Below are 24,605 nucleotides of genomic sequence, written 5' to 3' on the forward strand. Positions count from 1 at the left end.
TAAGTTGGTTTCAAGTCAAGCATGCATGTATTTTTTTTCCCTCTGTTTCTATGAATTGAGTTCTAAGCATCAGTGATTTCACTTTAAACATATTATAATATATGAGAACTTCAAATGAGAGCACATTAAGTAGAGCTGTGGTCTCTTGAGGATTATGCAGACGTTGTAGAAGTGAAACTTGGCTATACAGCTACTGTTTCATTACTTGTTCTCTGCATGTAGCTTTGCTTTGCTTAATGCACACATTTTAACTATCCTGAAGAGAGGAATATACACACTTCTGTGAGTAACTCACTGAGTAAAATCCACAAGATAGCCTGTAATCTAATAAAACTTTCCCAGGAGTCCTGAGACCAAGGCATCCACAACTACAGAGTTCAGATAATGTCTGTGGCTCCCTTATATCCAGTCATGTTTTGTTTCCTTCTTACCCTCTCTCTTATTTCTTCCCCTAAATCTAGCTGTTTCAACATAAAATGTTGTAGGTTGTGCAAAGCAGCTCATCTTTTCTTTCCCCCTACTGTAATGTACTCTCCTGATAGGATGCCCATACTAGCATTTGAAGTGTAATGGCTTTGTCATACTGATTTATCATTTCAAGCAAGAAGTAATTCATAGCTTGATATTTCTTCAGCAATAGCATTATCATTTCATAGCATTCAGAACAGCTAAAAGCTGAACCAAATACTTGCACATATGTGATGAACATGTTTTTAAAGTCTTTATTAGTGGAGATCTTTTAGGATGGCGGAACTTAACAAAGTAAAGGAACATATTGGCTTATTAAGTTTTCCATTTTCCAGTGCCATTTTTTGTTCAATATTAGGTAGCTTGTCAGCCAGGAATTAGAAGATTCCTTCCTTCTCAATCCAATTTAAGATCTTTTGTTTTATCCAGCTAGCAGTTTAAGTCCTTTTGTTATCTTCTTGCATTCTTTTTTCTTTGCTTTTCTAGAATGCTGGGTTGTTGGGTTTTGGGATTTTTTTGTTTTGTTGGGGTTTTTTGGGGGTGGGTGGGTTGTTTGTTTGTTTTTTGCAGAGGTCTTTCAAAATAATCTAATTTAATTTAGTAATATCATCTATTGAGTACAGTTTTCATAAGTTCTCTTTTCTATATGCCCAAAGGCGTGAGTGTTCTACGTGGCCCACACAGAACATAGTGTATAACCCATTGGTTAGATACTTGCCCTGTACAGCAGCGATGTACAATGTAGTGGGCACTCGAAAAGCTTAGCGATGTGGAAGTTCAAAGACAGAACAATAAGCTGTGTGCCATCTTTTAATGAAGTACATAGGAGAACAGTGATGATTTCAAAGACTTGCCAGTGCCTATGGCATAGACTTTGCAGATGGATTCTAATTCCAGTTTCTGGAAGTTGAATTCCAGTTGCCTTGAACTGGAGCACCCTCATGTCTTTTTGTATGTTTTGGTAGTATGAGTATCTTCCAAGTTAGAGATAGTAGCACTTCTTGTCCTTATGTACATATTATGCATGGGAGGACTATATATGTTTTTGAGATAGATGCATTTCAGGACTGTAAAATGTGACTGGTTATTTCAAAAAAGAAGCGTCATGTATTTTTTTTTTTTTTCTCAAAAGTAAAAGGTAAATGTACAGACAATAAACTTCTGCAGAACCCAGATTTCTTGTCTTTTGGTAAATATCTTTTTGAAAGGAGTTCTGTGATTATATAGAACCAGGTTTGGATTTGTCTCTTAGTTGGATTCAGTAAGACTTTATTGTTTTTATTTATGAACTAATGCTTTCAGTAGTGTTCCTCCAAGTTTGTTGCTATGTGGAAAAACCCAGCTTGTTAAAATACAGCAAATATTTCTTCTTCACAGCATGTCTCGGTACTTCCCTGAAACTTGGTAATTGGGTTTTCTTCAAATCCTATAGACAAAATGGCTCTAAATGACTTTCTTTTGGAGTTGGCCCAAGGAACGTGGTGCAGACTTTGGTATTTCAGTAAAGATTCAGCATTAAGCTAGATGAGCTTTCGCTTAGACTGTTATTAAAAAAAAAAAAGGTCTGGCAATCTTCTGTTAGGGAGGTTTGGGGGTTTTATGTATGGAGGAGGAAACGTTGATGTGATGAGAGGAGGATAAATCTAAAGGTTAAGATTCTTCTGTGACTGTAAAATGGGAGAGTGATACCCATGGTAGATTTTTTGTAAAATACTTCGTTGTGTCATGGTTTTGATTTTGGGAAGTGGTTTGTGGAAAATCTGAATGGGCAGGATTGGCCACCAAGGCATATGAGTAGGCTGACTAGTGACAATGAGCTGTGCTCTGTAGTAGTGCCCTAAACCATGCAGCCAGTCCTGATTTCTCATGTGCTGCCTGGCATAGGAAATGATATCGCTTTAATATACTAACTCATCTTGTCCTGAATTGTGATAAAGATTGGTGATAGGAAGATAGATATTTCTAGATTTTATTCCTTTAACTTTTAAAGGGTGTGTATGAGAGGGCTGTTCAGAAAGGTATTTATGCCTTACAGTTCGAGTTGTGTTTTATCTCTTGTAAGCTGTGCCATAGGCATTAATGAAGGCGGCTTGGCCCCAGTTCTACTGGGAATTTCCTCACCTGAGAAGGACAAGCAAGACTTGGCTCCCCATCAGCATTCTTCACTTTGATTCCTTGTTGACCATTTCAAAATATTTGGTTTGAGCCCTTTTGTTTTATTTGGCTTCATCTGTTCCCTTTCAGCCAATTCCCCTGATTCATTAAATAGATCTTGGCAGTGATCCTTGGCCACAACTGAGGAATGTGCAATGCAAATTTGGGAAGAGGGAACAAAGGTGTCATAAAGATTACTGTGCTTTGCCTTTGTCCTACTAGATATCAAACTAGTCCCCTGGCATAACAAGAAAGCTTGTAGGCTATTCTAACTGCAGTGGATACCAGTCACTGTACAACATGGTTTTTACAACTATTATGCTTCAGGAATTGTAATGATAATTTTTATTCCAGTTACAGAGAAGAGCTGTGCATGTAAAGCCTCTTGCCTTTAGTAATACTCTTTATGTCCCTATGATGATGGCTGAACTACGTGATCTTTAAGAAAATTTTGTGCTATCACTATATTATAGGTTAGAGAAAAATTGGGCGATCATGTGCAATAGACTAAAAATGTGTGTGTGTGTACACCTGTACTTCTCTCCTTACTCTTGCTGGTCGAGTGTTTCAATGTGTTTGTCATTTCAAGGACTGCTGCAGACGTAAAAAGGAAAAGAAATTAAAAAGTACTTGGAGCCCAGTTTTCCTTAGCACTCTGGAACTGGTGGAACTAAGAACAAAATGTGGTCTTAAACCTGCTTTTCCTCCTTTAAAACACTCTCAAATCCAGGAACTCACTGTATGTTTTGAGCAACCCATTAGATTTATTGCAGTTACTGAGGTATTAATACTACTGCTGTATCTTCAAATCTCTGCAGTAGTGCCATACTTTCAGTTGTCACTAAAGGTGCCAGTTGGGACTGTTTTGTTCAGGTGACTTCAGCGCTTAGGAGTTACTGATTTCTGGAAAATCTGGTCAGTTACTTTGATACCTGATAAGAACTGATCTCTCCTGAAAAGTGTTTTCCATGGAACCAAATTTAATATTAAATTATAGGATTTTATCTCAGAACCCCCATACTTCTGCTGTAAATCCATTAATTTCACTGGGTTTGGTCTATTGTACAGTTTGGGTATATTTGGCCATGATGCGAGTACAAAGCTGAGTTGACCTTTGGGCTTACTGCTTGTTACATGCGTGCTTAGCCATGCTGAGAGTGCTTTCTCATCTGCTTTCCTCTGATTGTCTCTTACAGGACAAAAAGTACTGAAAGTAATTTTTGTTAGGTATACCACAGAAATAAGATCAGAAATTTTCCCCTTTCTCCAGTCCAAAACTAAGGGATTGCTCAAATGTAGCTAATTGTTCAACTTGGATCTGGGAACAACTGCTATCAGATACAGAAGTAAAAGATGTTAGAGGGGTAGACAAATCCCTATGAGCAACTAAGACTCGCAGCTCAAAACCTAAGTTAATACCTGGAAAGTTGGCTGTTGAAATATGTCAGAAAAACACTGCTTTAAATACATATTTCAAGTTCTTAATGCACAACATTCTTCTTTAAATGTAGAGGGTTAATAGTTTAAAAGGTGAGTTTAACTTCACAGTCTCGTTGGTAAGTGTGATTTAATGGGGTGCTAATAGGTGGATGTATCTACATAGCATGAAGGATATGAAGACTCAGGAGGAGGGATGTGTGGTGTAAATACTGACTGTACTGTCTGGGAGCAACAAAAAGCTGTATTTTACTTTTTCTCAGCTTAAGGATTTATTATGAGAACATGAATGTTTATAAATATATTCCTAAATTCTCTAATCCAAGAATCATGTATATTCAAGTGAAGATGGACCTCATAAGTCACCAAGCCCATCATGGGATCACAGGCTAATTCAGGTTGGAAGGGACCTCAGGAGGTCTCTTTGCCACTGCCTGCTCAAAGCCTGTCCCAGGCTGCGTTGCTGAGAGCTTTATCCAGTCTAGTCATAAAAAAACACCAAGGATTGGAATGGACAGTGTTTCTGAGCAACCTGTTTCACTCTTCGACTCTTCTCTTTGTGAAAAAGCTTTTTGTTACATCCAGGCTTATTTCAGTCTGTGGTGGTTCTTTCTTCTCCTCCTACCATGCACCATCATAGGAGCTGGCTTTGTCCTCTTGATAATCCCCCCACAGGTGAAAAGGTTCTTAGGTTGAAGCCTTGAAGCCAGGCTAGCGTTGCTCCACAGAGTGTATTTTTCTAGTGCGCTGCCTGACTTGGCTTTACATGTAGCAAGAGCTTTATCTTTCACTGCTTCCCAACAGAATGTAACATGTCACTGTCAGAAAGTTATTACCAGTACCCCTCTCATACATTCCTTTCTTGATTTCCTTCTTACTTTACTTAAAATGAACATAAACACTATGATCATACTGTTAAACAGGTTATTAGAGGAATGGATAAGTGATCTTGGCCAGTAGTCTGTCAGATGGCTATGGTCAGAATCAGAGCTGCCAAATCAAGGAAGCGATGAAAGACCGAAAATCTGTGTCTAAATCTGATCTGGCAGCTTTACACTGGTGAATCTCTGAGTTCCACTGCATTCGTAGTTTTCAAAGTGAAAAACATCTGTTATGTCCAACTCCTGAAGTTGGGCAGTCCATATGGAATAGAGGAACGAATGATCCCCCACATCATTTTATTGATGCATCCTGAATTATCTTAGTTTGCAATTTAATGCAGGTTTTGTGAATATCCTTTGTAGATGCATTTTAGTAGTGCTTTTAGGTAGGTTTTAGGAAAATATTTTGTGTTTTAAAAAAGGAGGAAAAAAAAATCCAACAAATTTGTGGAGGCTGGTAGATGATTGTCCTGGAATATAGTTTCTAGCTTGGGTTAAACCACAACAATGATATAGATTATAGAACTGGCTTGAACGTTTCTAGTGCTGGTGAATGATGCCTTGATGTCCATTCTGATTGTGCTTTACACTCCATTTGACAATATGCGAGATCTGCTTTTTAAGCAATGAGCTGTGGCCTTGTTATATCTACGGTTGTGTTATATTCAGAGCAGACCTTTGTATTAATTGGTAGCACAGGGAAAATTCTTTTGTGTGCAATTTTATTTCCTTACAGGAAGAGTTTAAAAAAGAAAACCTCTTGTAAAAATTCCACTCTGTACCAAAGAATTTTCCAGGTGCTTATCATCCAAGGGTGAGACTCTGAGCAAAGAACCTTAGAAGGTTATGAACCCCCGCGGAAGTGGTAACAGTGTACAAAGGACTCAATTCTTGCGTATCCTGTTTTCTGTAGTCTTAGGAGAAACTACATTGTATAGTGTTGAAAGCAAAGGAAAATCACATTCTTAATGCATTTATTAAAAACAATCATTTGGATGTTGTTTAATGATCATTGCATAGACTGGAGATAGGAACATGGCGGCGCATATCGAACAGCAGCCTCTGTGAATGTTTATTAATGAAATCTCGGAGTGGTTTGAAATTGGGTGTACCAGAGGCGTGTGTATGCTAGTGAGCAGCTGTCTCTGGTGGTGAACTAATCTGTTGAGGGGGAAAACTGTGTGTGAGAGAACCTTTACAATCCAAAATCAAGATCTTTCGCCAGCATCGAGAGCTTTATTGTAACCAATATTTTGTACTGAGAGGGGTGACATTTAAAAATTTGTGAATAACAAGCCTTTAAATGGCTGAGAAGGAAGGGGGAAGGGAAAAAATGTGAAATGGAAGATTGGAAACAGCAGAGAAAATTATTTAAAGCACTTCAACATCCATGCGAGGTTATAAAGACATCCTGAATGTACAATGGGGGGGATGCAAAAGGTGCGGGAAGGAACTTCCACCAGACTTTATTGCCTCTGCAGAAAAACAATGAAGTAATTCTTTACAGAATGCCTCTTTCCTGAGTTCTTTAGCTGGCTCAGCCAAAGGTTTTAGGAACAGATTGGTTCCTGTGAACAGAAATGCCAAATATATCTCTGTTTGGATGTAATATGTTGAATGGGGGACAAAAGACTTTGGACAGCCTCGTGCATCCCTGCTACTTTAGACAGTGGCCAGTGCTTCAGTCCTGTGTACTTTATTACTAGGACAAGAAAAAATGTGCATCTGTATTGGTTTAATACCCATAACTGCTTAAGTTGCCTTTCATTCTTTAGAAGAGTTGTTAATGTATAAATACAGTTCCTGAGTAATGTGATAGTTTTCATCCATAGTGGAGTAGATTTTGCTTTGTTCATTGGTGCCAGTTTACTTTGCTTGGTTGAAGAAGATCTCATGAGGTAGTTTAGGACAGTGAAACAAACTCTTCTCAGCAGCATGCTTGTCGGTCACTTAACCGTTTCGTAAGTGGCTCGTCTGTAAAATAGCAAAACACCTTATCTGCTTTTTCAAAATATTTTGAAAGCACAGTGTAATTTTAAGGAATTTATTGTGTACCAATAGATGTGCCCTCCTCATCTTCTGTGATGTAGATTTTAATTTTGTCAACACTTATCTCTTTCAAACACTTTAAAAGATCTCAAACATTCACTGTTTCACACTGTGTCTATCTTTTGGACAGATATTCAGCCTACTACAAATAGATGTAAATCCATTGACTTCAGTGAGGCTGGCCCTTTTTACACTGGCTGAAAACCTGTCTTATTCTATCTACACTATTGCTCCTTGCATTTATTTAAGTACAAGAAGGTGCAGTATCAGGCACTATAAGCTGCATGCTTGAAAGAAAAAATCATTAAGAAACTGGGAAATGTGAATTTTGTGCTCAAATCTTGGTAGATTATGAAGTGAGGTTTCATCTAAAATACTCTGTTATGCTTATAGATTCACAGATGTTCACTGATAGATGGCCAGCATGAGATGCTGCAGACACTATGTACCTCTGGATTAAAAGTATTTGTTTTGACAAGTGGAACAAGTGTAAAGATCTTTGTGCTAGTCACTATGGCAATGCTAACTTGTATTGCCTGACCATTCAAAAATTGAGATTGGAGCTCTGATCATGGAAAGTCAGATGTTGAATCGCAGTGCAGTGTGCAGACCCAAGAGCAAAATTTTGCCTTTAAGCTTTAAAAAAAACTAGCTAGACGAATGGAGTCTTCCAGTATAATTTATCCTGTAACTGCGTAGTGATGATACATAAATTAATACTAAAAAAATATGTTCCTTCATTTAATTTTTAACTGGAGTGGTGTGAAAGCATCGTTGGGTACATTGTGTACTTTAGAGGGTTTGTGTTCTTATCATAGAAATCTAATGCTTTTCATTTTCCTTAACCATTTGTGTCTGTATGCTTGGGGCTTACAGAGCAAGGCTTGCATACACAGAGCTCTTCTGGGAGGATGGCTCAAATGCTGCCCTGCGTTCTGCAAGAACCCTTGTACTCATTCCGCACTTGTTCTGCCAAAACCGCTGCTGCTTCATTTCTTCTATGCAACCAGTTTAAAATCCCATCGTATTTATGGTCCTCATTTGTCATCATTTCTCCTGAGCCAGCCTCCTATTAGTAACTTCACTGCTTCTGCCAGTTCCTTAGGTGGAGATGGCTTAAGTGGGTGTAACCAAAATGAAAAATGTAGCTAAATTGGGTGATTCAGAGCAGAATGAGATAATGTGGCAGCCAGCAGTGTGTTAGGCATTCTCTGTTTTGTTCATCTGAATCTGAATATATCAGAAAATAAAGAAAATATAATGGTAATTGTGGTCCAGTTTCTCTCTTATGTAGTCAGGTTGTAAATCATAAGATCTGGAGCTCTGAAATAAACACAGGCAAACTGAGAACTTATCTTTTATCTTACATGTATTGGAATGAAGAAAACAAAGCTCCTCTAAGAAGAGACAGAGAGGAAAGAATACGGTTAAATGAGGTGTCTTTGAAGTGTTTCTGTTACGCCTTCTTATTATGCTTCTGCTTTCTCTACCCCTAGCTTTCTTTGGAAAGTACCTCAATGAATACAATGGCTCCTATGTGCCTCCTGGTTGGAAAGAATGGGTTGGATTACTTAAAAACTCTCGATTTTATAACTACACACTCTGTAGAAATGGAGTGAAGGAGAAGCATGGATATGACTACTCCAGGGTAGGTCCTATCGATTTATTTCTGTTATTTTAACATTTGGGTGTGACTGCAAGAAGGTTGTGCTTCACGGTTTCAATCTAACTAAAGAATTCTTTTCATACATGAAAGCTGCTCCATGTAACATTAGCTACAACCCAATAGGCGTTGTGTTTGGACTTCTCCTTATCTTCCGTTCCGGGAGGGTCGTGTTACTGAAAACATTGTTAGCAGCAGTGGAAACAAACAAAATGTCCTGAGACTGTATTATGCGTTATGAGCTGAAGATGTGAAAATCGGTTTAAAAGCTGCATGATAACAATTTCTGTACTTTGTATACTTTAATTATTGTGTGCTGAGTCTGATTGTCATCTATTCCCCTGGTATAGAACTGACTCCAGTGGAGTTACACAAGCGTAAATGAGATAAGAATCCAGTTCCCTCCAGCTAAACCCATCTTTTTATATTAGTTTAAGGAACTTGTTTCACAGCCGTAATATGATGGAGGATTCATAATATCTTGGCGTATATCTTAGGATTATTCTGAATGAGAGGAGAATGTAACTATTAAATTTATATCTCTGTGCATTGTTACAGGCACATATGTTTCCTAATATCCTTGCAAGGATGTTATACCCTGGCCAAACATACTAAAATGCTTGATAACCATTGTCAAATACAGAACCCTTTTTTTTTTTTTTCCCCTCATCTAGCACATGTTGCAGCTCAGTTACCTGTTTGCACTCAGGAATATGTTTATTTCAGCCAAATGTGTTATCTTTCCAAAGGAACCAGCTTTTGTGAATTCCTAAAATGGCCCGAATTGTCTCTGAAGTATGATGGTAAATAAATTTACCCATAAACTGCTGTAGTTTAAGTAGTGTATAACTTAGGAAGGTGACTTGCTCTGGAGTGACATTAAGTCAACAAAGACTTGGTTTGCTCTCTCTTATTGAGCACAAATCCTGCCTCCATATTTGTGTTTCATTAGCAATACGTTCACAGTCAGATTTTCCTTTGAAAGGCTGATGTCTCTGATTTCTCCCTTCCCCTCCCCTATTTGTCATTTTTAATTGAATGTACTTTGTGTTGAAAGATAAAACTTAACAGGCTTCTAGGGTTTCCTTTGCTATCACCAGCTGCCAAGGGGAAAGGGCACCTGATGTACAGAATTATTTGTCTTTTATTTCCCTTCTCATCTATGAAGAATGAGAGAACTAATCTTTAAAGCTCTGTACCAAAAACGTTATGACGGAAATAGATCTTACATGGAACAGTGTCAGGCAAGTGATTTCATAGGGCGCTGTTCCCCGTTGCTCCAAGGAGCCATCAGGGACCTGTATATTCCAGTATTCTCAGCTCTGGTTTATGTATGTAATCTTGAAAATGTTTAGGTTTTCATTTGGTTTAGTTTTTCTTACTGAGTTTGATAATAATAAAAAAAAAGTGATAAAATACAAATGTTTTTATAATCTTCATATTCTTGCATAATAGAGAGCTATGGTAATAAACAGATGATAGTACGCAGAGCAACAGCACTTGTTGGTGGTAACAGTGGAGTTCAAATGAACAAACAGAAGCTGACATACAAGACTGCTTCTGCCATTTTTGTTGCTGGAAATTTAATTTTCCAGCAATGAACAATATAATCAGATTATTTTTTAGCCCTATCTACTTGACATTGTTAATTATGTGCCAGTGGAAAACTAGCAAAAAAACATTGCTGATCCTGTCCTCGAAAGCAACTGCTGAGCGCTAATCCTGTGAAAATCAAATCTTTGCAAATTCTTTCAGATTTTCCAACAGGATATGTTCTACTTTGATTGTTCTTTTTTCAGTTTCTGTCAACTTTTTTAGATGAATGTGTGGTTTCGTATGCATTTGCACAGTCTGCACCAACCTCTGCAATCTGGACCTCTTTAAAAAAAGAAATCTGTTAGGGGAAGTGTTTCTGCTTGGTCTTTTGGCCTGGGTTTGCAGTGTTGAATTTGAGTGACTTTCACTTTGACCAGGTGAAAATTATCTTCAAAATGAAGTTTGAAACTATGCTTTTATAATGGCTGAATCAAAGATGAGTTACACACTTAAGATAGTGAGCAACCAGCTTAAAAAAGAGGCACATTTCAGATAAACGTCAGTGCCGTTTTGAGAGCACTCCAGTATTCTCTCAGCTATGAGTATGGACTCAGATATTAAAAGTATGCTCAGAAGCCAGTTTTGCTTTAGTCTGGCTTATTGTACGTTCTCCCTTCCCCTGCATATGGTGATGAAGCAGGATCCTTCAATTAACTTTGATGGAATTATGCCTATTTACACCTGCTTTCATGAGTGAAAATATCACATCAATAACGTAGTCATGGCAGTTTCATAACAGATATGTGCCATGCTGGGACCAATGTGTAAAATGATAAACGAAGACACTGTCAGCCTTGTTCTGGGATGCACAGGAAATAACTTGGGGAAAGTAAATTTTCACAGTCAGTGAAAAAGGCTTCCTTTGATGGATGATAAGCTGACTTCCCAGATCAAGGTCATTGGCTGTGGTGAAGAGGAGCAAGAGACTGAACTGCAGATAGAAAACTGCGCTTACAAGAAGATTCAATCCAATATGTACCACACCTTGTAGTTGTTCACTTGACCGGGGCAGATGTTATGTCTGATTTTATGTTCAGCTATGATATAACAGTTGTTATTCTCTTTTTAAAGGTGCAGTTTCATATCCTACTCATGTTTGAGAAATATTTGTATTTGCAGCGTTTCCTGTGATGCAGCCTAAGAGAGAACATGGCTTGTCACTAAAAATACTGTCTTCAATCCATATAGCTCCAGCAGATACCAGGAGAATAATAACGATACTTCTTAGAAAGATAGTCCATATCTTCCAAAGGAAGTTTTCTGTATTCTCAGCATTTTATTTGATAGAACTAAATCTCTATCAGATTGTCACTGTGTCAGTAATATTGAATGAGTTTTTGGTCCAATTAGCCCAGCATCTTCTAGCTTAGTGACTTCTGGTTCAGAGGGAGGTTAAGAAAAAGAAACATCAAGCTACTTGGATTTTCAAAGCACTTCTATGATGTTAAGGTCAGATTATACACCTTGAAGATATCGACACCAAAAAGCAAATAAATTGACCTGTAAATTTTTTTATTTTTTTTTTAATTAATACAATTATATCTAGTATTGTGATCTTCAGAATGTAATTGTGCACTCTAGCAAGAAAGAATCCTATTTGATAGTCATTTCTGAGAGGAAGCTGTGGCTTTTCATATTTCTAGGCAGTGAAGAAAGAATGATTTGGTTTTGCTTTTTGAAGTTTTAACATCTGCAACTTACTCCCTTCTCCCATTCTGAGTGAAGTAGCTTCTTTTTTCCTGTTTCTTAAAATGTCAGACGTCCCCTTACTATCTCACCCCCCATCTTGAAATTATTTTTCAACTATCTCATTATACTTTTACTTCTACTTGCAGGATTATCTAACCGATCTGATTACAAATGACAGTATTACCTTCTTCAGAATCTCAAAGAAGATGTACCCTCACAGGCCTGTGCTGATGGTTATAAGCCATGCTGCTCCTCACGGCCCAGAAGATTCAGCCCCTCAGTACTCACATCTCTTTCCTAATGCATCACAACACATGTAAGGAAAAATAAAACCCTTTTATTTCCGGGTTGAGGAATATAGAAGTCCTGGGTACCTCTGGGAAAACCTTGTTTGCTTTGTAATACTTTTAGCATAAGTTTGTCACAAATACATAAGAAGAGTTTTGAGATTTTTTTATTTTTTTTTAACCTCTTTAGGCTTGTACAAGTATCTTGAGAATGGTGACTGTATCTAGAATTCAGCATTGTAGCTCACTGAGATAAATGGGAAGATGCATGTTGAATTCATTGGACATTGTTACAACCTATTTAGGAAGTAAAAGCACTGTTTTATTTGGAGCGGGGGGGCATCAAAATCTGATTCTTGGGCTGTCATCTCTTCAGGGAAAGAAGCTATCTCCCTCTCCTTAGGTATAAACAATACTGTTTTATGGTAGTACCAAAAATCATGTAGTATGCAATACTTAGTACTTCTGTTTCATATATAGAAAGAAAGGAAATACAGGCCTGCAGCACCAAAGTAGACAAGCTGTTTCTGAATGAGGTGTTATGTCTGTACAGTGTCTTGAACGGGTCCCAAAAGCTGTATCACCTGATTCCTGAGTTAACATGTTCATGTGGTCCGTGAGGAGATGGTTTTTGTTTATAGCACAGAGACATTTCACAGCTCTGTAATGCTCCATTACAGACGTCTCCTCGCATGCTGATAAAATGAATGATTCTCCCAAATCGGCTTTAGCACAACTGAACATACTCCAATATTTTTCTAATTACTGGCTTCATGCCTTCATTGATGTTCAGCATTTGTCATTTAGATCCTACATGCCCTTTTTTTTTTTCCTCCCCCCTAGTTTTTTAAAGGGGAATTCTGTTTTATTTTGGATTTGTGAAGGAGCTGGGAAGTAATGGAAATAATAATCAACTGGTAGCTGAAGCTGCTCAGGACTAGTCCAAAGTCCAGTGAAAGCTATTTGAGCTTTTTAATTTTATTTAAAATAGAGTCTGAGAGAAAAGGCTTCCTTTGTTCTATTGTCCAGGTGTTGCGTAACTTAGAATTACATATTTCATGCTTTTGTGCTGTGCCCCAAAGAGAATCTGTGTCCTAGATCTACAGCAATGCAGGATTTTGTATTGTTTGCTGTCTTACGCTCATTTATTGTCTTTGAAATGAAAATTATAGAAATGCCAAATGAGCAACTTCCCACAGTTTATACCCTGTATTGACCTCACTTGTATTAGAAGTTCCTTTGGAAGGCATTCATATCTCAGAGATAATAATCATTTATCAAGCAACATTCTGTAGCAATTTAATTATGCTAGTCGAATGAAAAAGGGTTAGGAGGATTTGAGGAAGGTCAGCAATGAAAAATAGAAACTACGTCTGGTTTTCTTTTGCTCATAGTTTAAATTCTATTTTTCACACAAATTAGGTTTATCTTCCTTATCATAAAGTAGTTACACAAAACTGTTTTTAGTTGTAGGTGGCTTTTCTTACAATGACAATTATACAGGAACTGTCACTTCATGGAACCAAATTTTGTTTGTAAAGAAACAAATTATCTTAGTACATCAAGGAACTGTGTTTTTCTTTTGGATATGAACATAAAATAGGCTTTTATGTACATCTTGTGTAAAGAAACTGCCAATCTTATTCTAAAGAATTTTTTTGGCACTAAATAATAATAGTAATAAACTGTAAGGGGGTTCATTGGCCTGGGTTTAACATTAAATGTAAAAATGCAGAACATGCATCATTCCCTCACTGTATGTACAAATTAATTCTCTACTTCCCATTTTTTCCTTTGTTCCCACACTCCAGGGAATCCCTCAGTGATAACGGGGTGTAGGCAGCTCTCACTGTTTCATTGTCATGTGGATATGGTAGGGAACTATCAGGTGGAACCCTTCTTAAGAATTGCCCTAAAGCAGTAAGCAATACCCTGACCAAAGTCCTTGCCCAGAGCTAGTTCTTGTGGCAGCGCTGGCAAGGTCTGCAAGTGGATTCTTGAGCTGTGTCCCCAGAGCAAAGGGACGGTGACACTGCAATGATTACACTGGTTGACATCCGCACTGCACTGTGTAGCCTTGTTAGTAATAGCTAGAAGTTAGTGGTGTGGATTTTAGCATAAACTGACAGAGTACTTTGCTTGGGAACTCTGGTATGTATTTCTGTGCTAATTTATGCTGTTGTCCTCTTGCTTCTATTATTACATACACTAGCTGGTATGATCATTCCTCCTCATCCTGCAGTCTCTCTGTCTTGTTCTATAGAGCTTCTTTTCGTGTGCATCTACAGTCTTTTCTTGTTTGAAAATCACTCACATGAACCAGCAATCACATAGCAAATCACTAGTCTATATGGTTGGTTTTCCCTTTTTACTGCCTATGCTGATAGCTGCCAAGAATGCAACAGCTGGGCAGTGTAAGAGTGGTCAGAAGTGTTATTTCTATAGAGAATAGATTGTACCACCCATATTTTCCAAGGCCAGATGCAGTCAGACTAGGACTTATCTTCTGAATACATTTGAAGAGGTTATCTTAACTAACTTCTAAGAATGTTGTATTTGTGGGTTTTTCCCATAAGACAGACAAATCTGTTATGTGTAAGAGGGTTACATTTGTAGTAATCAAAGAAAATCATGGGCTTTGGTTGGATTAAATAGCGGGAGGTTTCAAATCAACCAGGAAATCACAAAGTAAGCTGAAAAGGAGTTTGCCAAGCATTTTTGATTCATTCTGGGCTTCGCATAGCAACAGTTTCTATAACTGTCAGCATTTTCAAAGGAGCAATGTCATTATTTCAGCCACAATAACATTCTGAAATTCAAGAGGCTATTAACAATACAGAGAGAATAAACACCAGCCCTTTCCTCCCTGTATGAAGAAGCCTCCATTTGTCTGTCGCCTACACACATTTTTCAGATAGCATCTAACAGACGCTTTCAGCATCAAACATTTTGCTGTCAGATTATTAATTTCATATTTATATTAAAACTCTTAAGACTACCTGCCATATTCAAAAATGCATTAGATACAGTATTTCGAGGAGAAGTTTCAACTTATATTACTATTGTTTATCTTAATAACTAACCCTGCTGCTCTGTTTCATACACAAAACCAGCAGTAGATATTTGCCAAGTAAGAGCTGAATCTATCAGGAAATTGTGTGTTGGGAAGAAGAAAATAACTGAAAATCTGCTATTTTTCTTGTGTCACTGTGTCACCCTCTGCTTGCACATTTGCATAGACTGACTTCTGTTGCTTTGAAGGAAAAAAAGAAGCCTCACAAATTACTTAGGAAAAGTAATTTGTAAGATGTTAGACTGCAGGTGATGTTCTTGAGCCAGGGTGTGAAGAGAATTGACAAAGAGTTCTCAATCTTAAGTAATGACTTTTAGGAATAGATATGGTAGGTAAAATAATATTTCTTGCAAATATAAGCTATAATAGAGCTTTCTAGTGAGCTGGTAATGCAGAGAGTCAACATCATGGTAATGATATATCAAAATAAGTCTTGTTTCGATTCAGGTAACCTAAAGCAATATTATTATGCAAAGAAAAGCAATCTCTGGAACTGCCAACAATGTGAAATTATGGATGATCAGTCATATTTTTCCTCATCACTTAAGTCATGTCCCAGCATCATGAGAACTTGGAGGGGCAACGAGATTCCAGGAGGACATTGAATCCAGCTCTTGAGAATTTGCAGGAATTTTAATTAAGGCTTCTGATGATCAGAAATAAGTTGGTGGCTTGAAAGTGTCTGCAAAATACAGTCCTGTTTCCCCTTACCCTGCTTTTCTTGGCAGGTCTTTAAAACGTGGCTGTGTATCCACTTCTTATGCAGTTTGATACACTGAGTAGGGTGCCCATGCTTCTTTGGGTGCATGAGTGTGAAAGCATTCAAGTAGCCAGTTATGTTGAATTCAAAAAAGCTGTTGAGCATAGTAGGACCTTTTCACTAAGTTCTATGGCTATTGTTAAACAGCTGCACAAGCCATAATACTTGGTGCTAATGTGACAGGGTGAAAGCAAAGCAATTATGTGAGTAGGAACTCTGTAGTACGTGCTCCATCCAGATCATGCTTGTGGAATTAGACTTAGGAGGCTAGTCTCTTGGCCTTGAAATGTATCAATGTTAGTCTGGATAACCCTGCAAAAACAATGTATATTTACTCTTCTTTTTTTATTCCCCAGAGTTGCTTTCATTCTCCCATCCTTCATATGGAACATGAAAGTATAAGATTTTGCCAAAGTGACTCTAATATTTTCTTGTGCACCTCAGAGAATAAATCCTGTAGTGTTGATCAAATAGAAATTACTGGTATGCATTACTATGGATTTTTTTCTACACTGCTAAAACATTCTGGTTTTCTCTCTGTTCTTTAGCACTCCCAGTTATAACTATGCTCCAAACCCAGACAAGCACTGGATAATGCGGTATACAGGACCCATGAAGCCCATACACATGGAGTTCACTAACATGCTACAGAGAAAGCGCCTTCAGACACTCATGTCTGTGGACGACTCTATGGAGATGGTAGGTTCAATAGTCACTTTTTTGAGGACGAAACAGGTGCTTGATTCTTGGGTTAAGCTCAAGCTGTGCTGTATATGAAGATAAGGGGGAAAGAATGATGTGAAGGACTGCATTAGTGTTTTAACATTGTGTAATCCTCTCAGCTCTGAGGATTTTGCCTCTTTATTCAGTGTGTAAGTATCCTCATCTGCTAAATTTGGATGGTGTAAGTGAGCTGATTTATCAACACAGAGCCACTATTGATTAAGGGAAGAGGGAGGAATCGCCTGAAAAGATGTACAATGTAAATTCTAAAAATGTATCGTCTCATAGTGACAAGTCATCCTACAACCTGTTGGAAATAACTGCCTAACTGTGCGGGCCTGTTTTGATCCTGTAACACTGCGTTTCTGAGAGAATAAAAACAGCAGCAGAAAAAAGTAATGCTTCAGGAGTCCTAACTGGAATAATCCCATGGTAATCCAGGCCTGGGATGTTACATGTTAGAAGTAAATATATAGTTAGATTTCTTTTTTTTTAATTAAGTCTGCATTATGTAATAATGAAATGTCTTAGTGCAGGCTGGGTGTCTTGAACAGAAATACCTGAATTAGCTAAAAGCTACTCTGAAAAAGAATGGATTTCCAGTTATGAGAAGGCAGATTTAATGGTATTGCAATTTACTGTTTATCTCTTGGCAATCTTATTCAAAAAAAGTAGAACATAAAGTAAGAGGAGTCCTATAAGGCAAAGAGGAGATTATCTGGATGTCATTGCTTCAACTTGTTAGTAATGTCTTATAATTACTGATTCAGGCAAGTATGATTTCTGCTTCACATTAATGAGCCTGTCTAGATGGATCAGATACCAGCATTAGGAGAGATCGGTGATTTTACTACACTATTTTGATATTCTGTTTAGTAAAATGGTTTCACTTTGGGTGATTCACTGCAGGCAGAATCAGTTGGGTTGTTCTTTAGTAAGCCTGATCTTTTCTACTTAGTTATATCAATCTAATAGTCTCCCAAAATTTAAAAAAAGACTAAACCACCCCAAAAAGAATAAAAAAATCCCCAAAGCCCCCCAAACCAACAGCAGCAGCAGAGTTTTTCTCCTGTGCTGGTGTGTTCTGGATCTGTATGAGGCACTGCTTTGGTGGTGCCCCAACACCTTCCTACCTTTGCAAGTGAAAATGTCACATAAAAATTGATCTTTGGTGTTCAAGTTGGTACACTTCACATAAAGATTCTCATGTAAATCTATAGAAGCAACCACAGAGTTAAAGCTCCTCTTAATTCTCCACAGTGAGCGAGTATGACTGAGTGATATTTATCTGGAAGAGATTTTGCAAATATTCTGCATAACGGGGACTCATTTGTCTGAAGGCAAGATCATTCAGTGTTGCTTAAATAAGTGTGAGATTCAAAATGCTGTCATTTTATTAAAATTGTTTGCTGCAGGAAAGAGATAAAGGTGGAGAGAAAATTTCAAAAATGCGTATCACCTTGAAAGTTTTATCTCTGTTCCCGTGTTATTTAGTGCTATCTTGACAGCTCTCGTGCAAAATACTGAACCCAAACACTGCTGAAAATGTGGCATGCTAATGTGTGTGCCTTAAAACAAAAACCACAAGTTTGTCTTGTAATAGGCACAGTAGTCAGTTAGTAAAATGGTGCATCATGATAACTCAGTGCCATCCTGAACTGTTGTTATTTATTTGTATATTGCACATAGGCAGAAAATTATATCCAGTATTCTACATATAGTACTACTTGGTGGAATGAATTTCATATTTTGTTTTGCCTTTTTTCAGATTTACAATACCCTGGTTGAAACAGGTGAACTGGACAATACTTATATAATATACACAGCAGACCATGGTTATCATATTGGGCAGTTTGGGCTGGTGAAAGGAAAGTCCATGCCATACGAGTTTGACATCAGAGTTCCTTTCTACGTCCGAGGTCCAAATGTGGAGGCTGGGTCCTTGTAAGTTCTTGGCTAGTGTGTGTCTGTATGTGTGACCAGAAAAACCCTTTGTGTTCACATCTCTAGTTGTATTGATCTGGCATCCAAATGGAGGCACAAAATTCTGCCCATCCTGACTCACTTCCTCCTCATTTTTGGCAGAAAAATATGTGTGCTCAAAGCAGAACTGGTAGCATGTGCTGGTAAAACACAGTGGAGGTTTCATGCCGTTGCCTTTGTGCTTGTGTAGGTGTGCAGTACAAGCCACTACGCTTTTGTGGATGTAGCTGAAAAAGCCGCTTTGAAATAAGTCCCATCTAGGAAATGTTTATTTGCCTCCTTTTGGGGGGTGCAAATAATACACAGAACTATGACATGTTCAAGATAAAAATATATTGTGTAATGTTCATGGCCACAGTACATAATTACTGCTGAACATTAGAGTGGAGTCACTTGTTTCAGTTTATGAAGAATAATGTACATAATAGTTCATACATTATTATCCACAAAAGATTCTTTTTGGCTCATCCTTTGAGATTACATGGTGAGGGCTGTTTGTCGGATGCACATGAGCATGCAGAATATGACTGTTAATTAAAGTGGTAGCTTTGATCAGCTAAGAAATTATGTAAATACACTTTCTAAGCAATTATTTCAATAGCAAATATTTGCACTTAAGTAATGATTTTGGACAGAGTGCCATAATTTGCTGCCTTTTATTTATATCAGTGTGCATGTTTTAGCATAATTAACACACACAAAGTCTTCCACACAGTTTTTTTTTTTTGTCTTTACCACAGAGGAGCAGATCTAGTGTGTAATATGGTAGCAAACAGTTATTAAAAAATCTCATTCCATTTGCTGCTTAAATTCACTGATTCACATGATCAGTAGGCACAAAAATGTTAAATTCAGTTGATATTGCATTGTATGTCTAATCTATTTACAGCAGTTATGAATGTGAAATAAATGATATTACTTCTCTAAAGAGCAGAGGAGGGGTTTCTCAGGTGGAATTAAACATATTACTTCAGCACTGGAAGAAGTTTGTCTGCAGCAACACAGAATTTCCAGTGAGCTGCAATAGCCTTCTAAGAACATGCTCTTTCCCTTCAACTGCAGTTTTTGGTCTTACTGGAAAGACAATGCCCAAGTGGACTGAGCTAGTTTTTCTGCAACGTGCAATGCTAGAGACCAGCTGCGTCATGTCTGCTTTAGTTCAAGGATCTTTACAACCAGACATGTATAAAAGCTGTGAGACCTTCCCACTGAATTTTATTTTTCAGTGGCTTCTGAAAGTGAAAAAATATTTCTGTTAGAATCAGAGGAGCCAGACTGACGGGGTCTAACAGAACAGAGCCCATCACAGTACAACAAATAGGAAGAACAGAATAAAATAGGTGGAGAGGGAGTACATCAGATAATAAATTGATCCTGCCTTTCAGCCTGATTTTCTTTAAACGGTAGAACTTCAATCATCCATGCTTTGCGTGAAGCTTATGTTTTTCCTGCAGAGTAATTGTCATGACTCCCTTTTGATACCAATGAAGATTTAACAGCAGTCACTGTAGCAAGTCATTACTAAGCTCTCATTTCTATTACCAAATATGCTACACCATAATTATTAGTAATTAAAATCAAATTAGGTACATCAATTTAATTCATCATCCATGCTCTTGTCAGTGCCTGTTTGCTCGCTTGCCCAAAAATGTAGTAATTTTTAAATGGTGTCTCATTAATTAGCGTGAGTGCAGCAGGTTTCTTCTGTCCTGTATTTTGAGCTAGAATTCTGCACTGACATGTATATAGCAGCCCATCTGGTCCCATCCTGCCTTTGTGCCGGCAGATCATCCCACGGTGATTCTTTATGTTCAGTGCTGTAGAAGACTGCCTGGAGAGCACTGTGCTCGCTTTCTTTTCTTTCCCCACTTTTAAGAAATTGAGTGCCTTCCTTGATTATTTTTTTTTTCTTAAGAAATAAGGAAAAGAAATAGCACACAGCTAATACACAGTATATATATATATAATATTGTGAGTAATTACACAACACTGTCATAGACATATTTGAAATAAGTTTGTAAGGTTCAACATCAACTGAAAACAGTTCTGCAAAACCAGACCCGTAGTAAAACCAAGTCCCATGATTAGAAATTTGGGCATTTATTTAGCTACTGGATGCTGGGCTGTGCAACTAGGTGCTCTGATCTGTGAACTCACTCATATTTAGCTGTGGCATTTCCAGGGATCCAGGAATAGGAGCTGTCTGTACTGCTCAGGAGTTGATGCCAATGTTTTAACCAAATTTTGAGTCGGTTTGAGTTCAGATATTGTCCTGTTAAACTGTGATGGCTGAGGAGCATGTGCTGTACTCTGCTGAGTGACAGAGTATGGCTGCTTCTAAGTGTTTGCAGAATGGATAACTCTGTGCTTGGGAAGATTGATATTATTTCAATTAAAGCTGTTCTTTTCCCTCTGTCTTCCCCCCTGCCTTTTTTTCTCCATAACAGCTTCCTCTCTGCTTTTTCTTTGCTGATCCTTTCCTTCTTCTGTCTCAAACCTTACATTAACAGCAACTATTAGTTATTTACTGTAATGTCTAGCAATATATTCTCATGTTCTCTTCAGAACATGCTTGCTGTGATATGAGCTGAGGTACTTACTTCTGTACCATATTTTGAAACAGATAAAGCATATGCTACCTGCCAAATCTACTTTTTAATAAAGTCATCAGCATATTTGGCAGACACTTTGATTCTGTAAGACACCCAAGGAGTTTTTCCAGTGCTTTCTCATGTTTTGAAAGACTTTTGAACCCTCTTTAGCAGTAATTAACTAACTTTGCCTTATGAATTACTTTGCTTTCTCAAAAACGCTCTGTGATGAAGTTTTAAATCTTCCTATTAGTCCCTCTTGAGGTTATGCGACTTACCTATCTTTTACATTTCAATTCTCATCAGGGAAAGGAATTGGATTGTGTCTTCTTTTCTGCTTTGCAGATGTCACAGATAAGCCTTTTCAGATCCCTGGTCTCTGTGGAAGAGCTGGAGTCGCTTGATAAGATTGCATAGATTTTAAACCAGGTTCTCATATGTTTTTTCAGGAATCCTCACATTGTGCTGAATATTGATCTTGCACCTACCATTCTGGATATTGCTGGATTGGATATTCCATCTGATATGGATGGTAAATCCATTCTAAAGCTTCTGGATTCTGAGAGACCACTGAATAGGTAAGAAATGAAACATGCCTGGAAACATGCATCTGTTTGTATGGAAGATCGAGCAAGTATTCAGCAACATGCAGCAAATTTAAAGGAAAATATACTAAAATTACCATTTATATGAGTGCATCATTCACTGCCTGTTTGGCAATTTGTGACTGACTTCATTTATTTATTTTCATTTTGTCAGGTTCATATACTAGCTATATGGCATCTGGATATACTAAATGTAATCTTTGTAGCAGTGAGAGGGCTACACAAGAAGGTCTTTAGCTATATGAGTTATAGATTTTAAGTGCCTCTGTGGCATCATTTGTAGCAAAGTATTTCATATTGAATAAATTGCAAAATAATTGAGTTGAAAGGGTTGGTTGTGTATCAGAATGTAATATCAAGACAGGGTAGCACTTAGAATTGCACAGTTATTTAAGACCTCCATCAATACTTTCGTTGGAGAATGAGGAGGAGAATTAGACTGGATGCTTGGTAGGGAATATCAGCAGAAAAAGGGATGGAGATTTGCTTTACAAGTAGTTGGGTGGAGGGAGAAGGGGAAGGGAGCAGCTGCTTTAGAATAGGATACTTTGTGGGTAGTGTGCAGGTTAAGAGCCCAAACTGGAGTCAGGAAATCCTGATTTAATTTGCGATCCTTTGTGATCAAGGACAATTCAGTTAATCCCCTGTGCCTTAAACATGCTTATGTTGAAATAGCTGTACTGTGTGAATCTGTTGTGGATTTTGTCCCTGTGAGAACAAATCTGTCCTGTGTTTGTTCATCATTTACACTGGAGAGGCATATGTGCCTGCTTCATAAAGCTGGATGTCCCCTATGTCATGTTTCTTGTGTGACTTGGGGGTGGGAGTGAAAACTGGGGCATAACTTGATTATTTGTTTTGTGGGAACTGCTTCTTCCTCTCCTCATTTCCTCCCAGGTTCCATTTAAAGAAAAAGATGAAGGTGTGGAGAGACTCGTTCCTAGTGGAAAGAGGGTAAGGAAAGTGTTAATCACAAAGCCCAGTCTTTTTAAATAGAAGGATACTGAATAGCTAAAGCCAAAGCAGCACTCTACCACAGACCTAAAGCCATTTAGCTGTGCCAGCAGGGACACGGCTGCAGTATGCCTAATGGCAGTGATTGTGTGATAGAAGGGAATGTATGGCCTTTGCCTACAGCCTGCATAAATGCGCTGTTGGGGTGGGGGAAGGGAAGCTTTACTTGGATTGAGAGATGGAAAGGCATCCTATTTTTCTTTCAGCTGCTGCCCTCCACCCTCCTACTTGTATCATGGGAGTATGAATAACCCTTCCTCTCTCTGTGTTCATCTGCTGGCCATTCCCCCTGTGCCTCTGCCTTAATACATAACGTGGAGCACGAAGGGTCTGCAAAGTACAGAGTGGGGAGGATATGGTTTCTTTATATTGGCTGTTGCTACTGCCTGCCAATCAGACATGAAACACACTGTCTTGGGTTTGTATGTTTTTGTATGCTCCCTGAGAGCACGATATGAGTAACTTGTGTGTTATCAGAGATGATGATACATGCTAGTATCTACTGGACTACTAAGTTTTGCCAACCAGTGATGCTATGGACTTGGCAGATAACCTACAGCTCTGAACCTTTTCAGCAAACTCTATGTATGTCTTGGATTTAATATTAATGTGAAATATTTTTTTTTTCCTTTTCCAGTAAACTGCTGCATAAGAGGGAGAATGAGAAGGTAGATGCCCAAGAAGAAAACTTTTTACCCAAATACCAGCGTGTGAAAGACCTTTGTCAGCGAGCTGAGTATCAAACAGCTTGTGAACAGCTTGGCCAGGTAGGGCATTGTAACCCTGACTGAAAGTAAGCAGTTGTAGTTGGGCTTAACTGTGACAATGTCCTTCACCTTGTCATCAATGCCAGCTTATAAATCAAATGGCTCATTCTGTGGCCTTTGCTCAAAACCGTATTACAGCATTTATGAGATTGACTGTCATTCAGGAAATTGCTGATTCAAGTGCCTCTGTATTGATTCCTGACTACTGTTAAGAGAACTGCCTGGGCTGTTTTAACATTTTATTCCCCAAATAGAACATGGTCTGAGATTCATTAGTGATGAGAAGGTACAAACTTAACAGATTGGCCTCTTCCAAATTTAATTTAACTCATTTTGTTGTTATTATTTGGAATTACATATAATAATGGAAAAATAACATTCTATGAACTTGGTGTATCCCTCTTCTTAACAAAAATATGCTGTGAAAAACATGCATTTATGACTGCAGACAGTTTGTGTCTATATGGGCACACAGGTTGTTCATTGTATGTTATTTCTCTTGTTGTTACCTAATGGTTCTGGGCAGATGTGAAAATATGTTTACTTTAGATCCAAGTTACATAGAAGAATCAGGAAAAAAACATTTACAGTAGTATCAAAACATGGCCTCAATGCAGGAGAATGTTTTGCAAATTTACCAGAGCAGTGCAAAGGTATAGCAAAGCTGTCTCCAGCAGCTCCACTCTTGGGGGAATTCTCATGCTCTGAAAACATGGCAAAATTGACTCCATGCCATTGCTTTCTCATCCAGGTACTGGTCAGAGTACCCCCTTCCAAGGACTGTAAGGCATTCTGCCTGTGGATGTGTCTGTTATAAGGCTGGCATTACCTCATGCCCTGGCAGCTCAGAATGAGTTGGTCTAAC

General features: G+C 38.1%; 1 protein-coding gene across 10 annotated transcripts in view; it reads left to right on the forward strand.

The window, feature by feature from the left end:
• Positions 1 to 24,605, forward strand: part of SULF2 (sulfatase 2) — a 150,783-nt gene that overhangs the window by 100,172 nt on the left and 26,006 nt on the right. For all 10 annotated transcript variants that reach the window (XM_030503287.1, XM_030503292.1, XM_030503285.1 and 7 more), the window contains 7 exons: positions 8,486 to 8,637; positions 12,084 to 12,253; positions 16,606 to 16,756; positions 18,549 to 18,724; positions 21,804 to 21,932; positions 22,857 to 22,913; positions 23,611 to 23,740. In XM_030503287.1, coding sequence (XP_030359147.1) covers positions 8,486 to 8,637; positions 12,084 to 12,253; positions 16,606 to 16,756; positions 18,549 to 18,724; positions 21,804 to 21,932; positions 22,857 to 22,913; positions 23,611 to 23,740 — 965 coding nt within the window. The remainder of the gene's footprint in view (positions 1 to 8,485; positions 8,638 to 12,083; positions 12,254 to 16,605; positions 16,757 to 18,548; positions 18,725 to 21,803; positions 21,933 to 22,856; positions 22,914 to 23,610; positions 23,741 to 24,605) is intronic.

The sequence above is a fragment of the Strigops habroptila genome, chromosome 13 (assembly GCF_004027225.2).
Source record: "Strigops habroptila isolate Jane chromosome 13, bStrHab1.2.pri, whole genome shotgun sequence".
In the NCBI taxonomy this organism is placed as follows: domain Eukaryota; kingdom Metazoa; phylum Chordata; class Aves; order Psittaciformes; family Psittacidae; genus Strigops; species Strigops habroptila.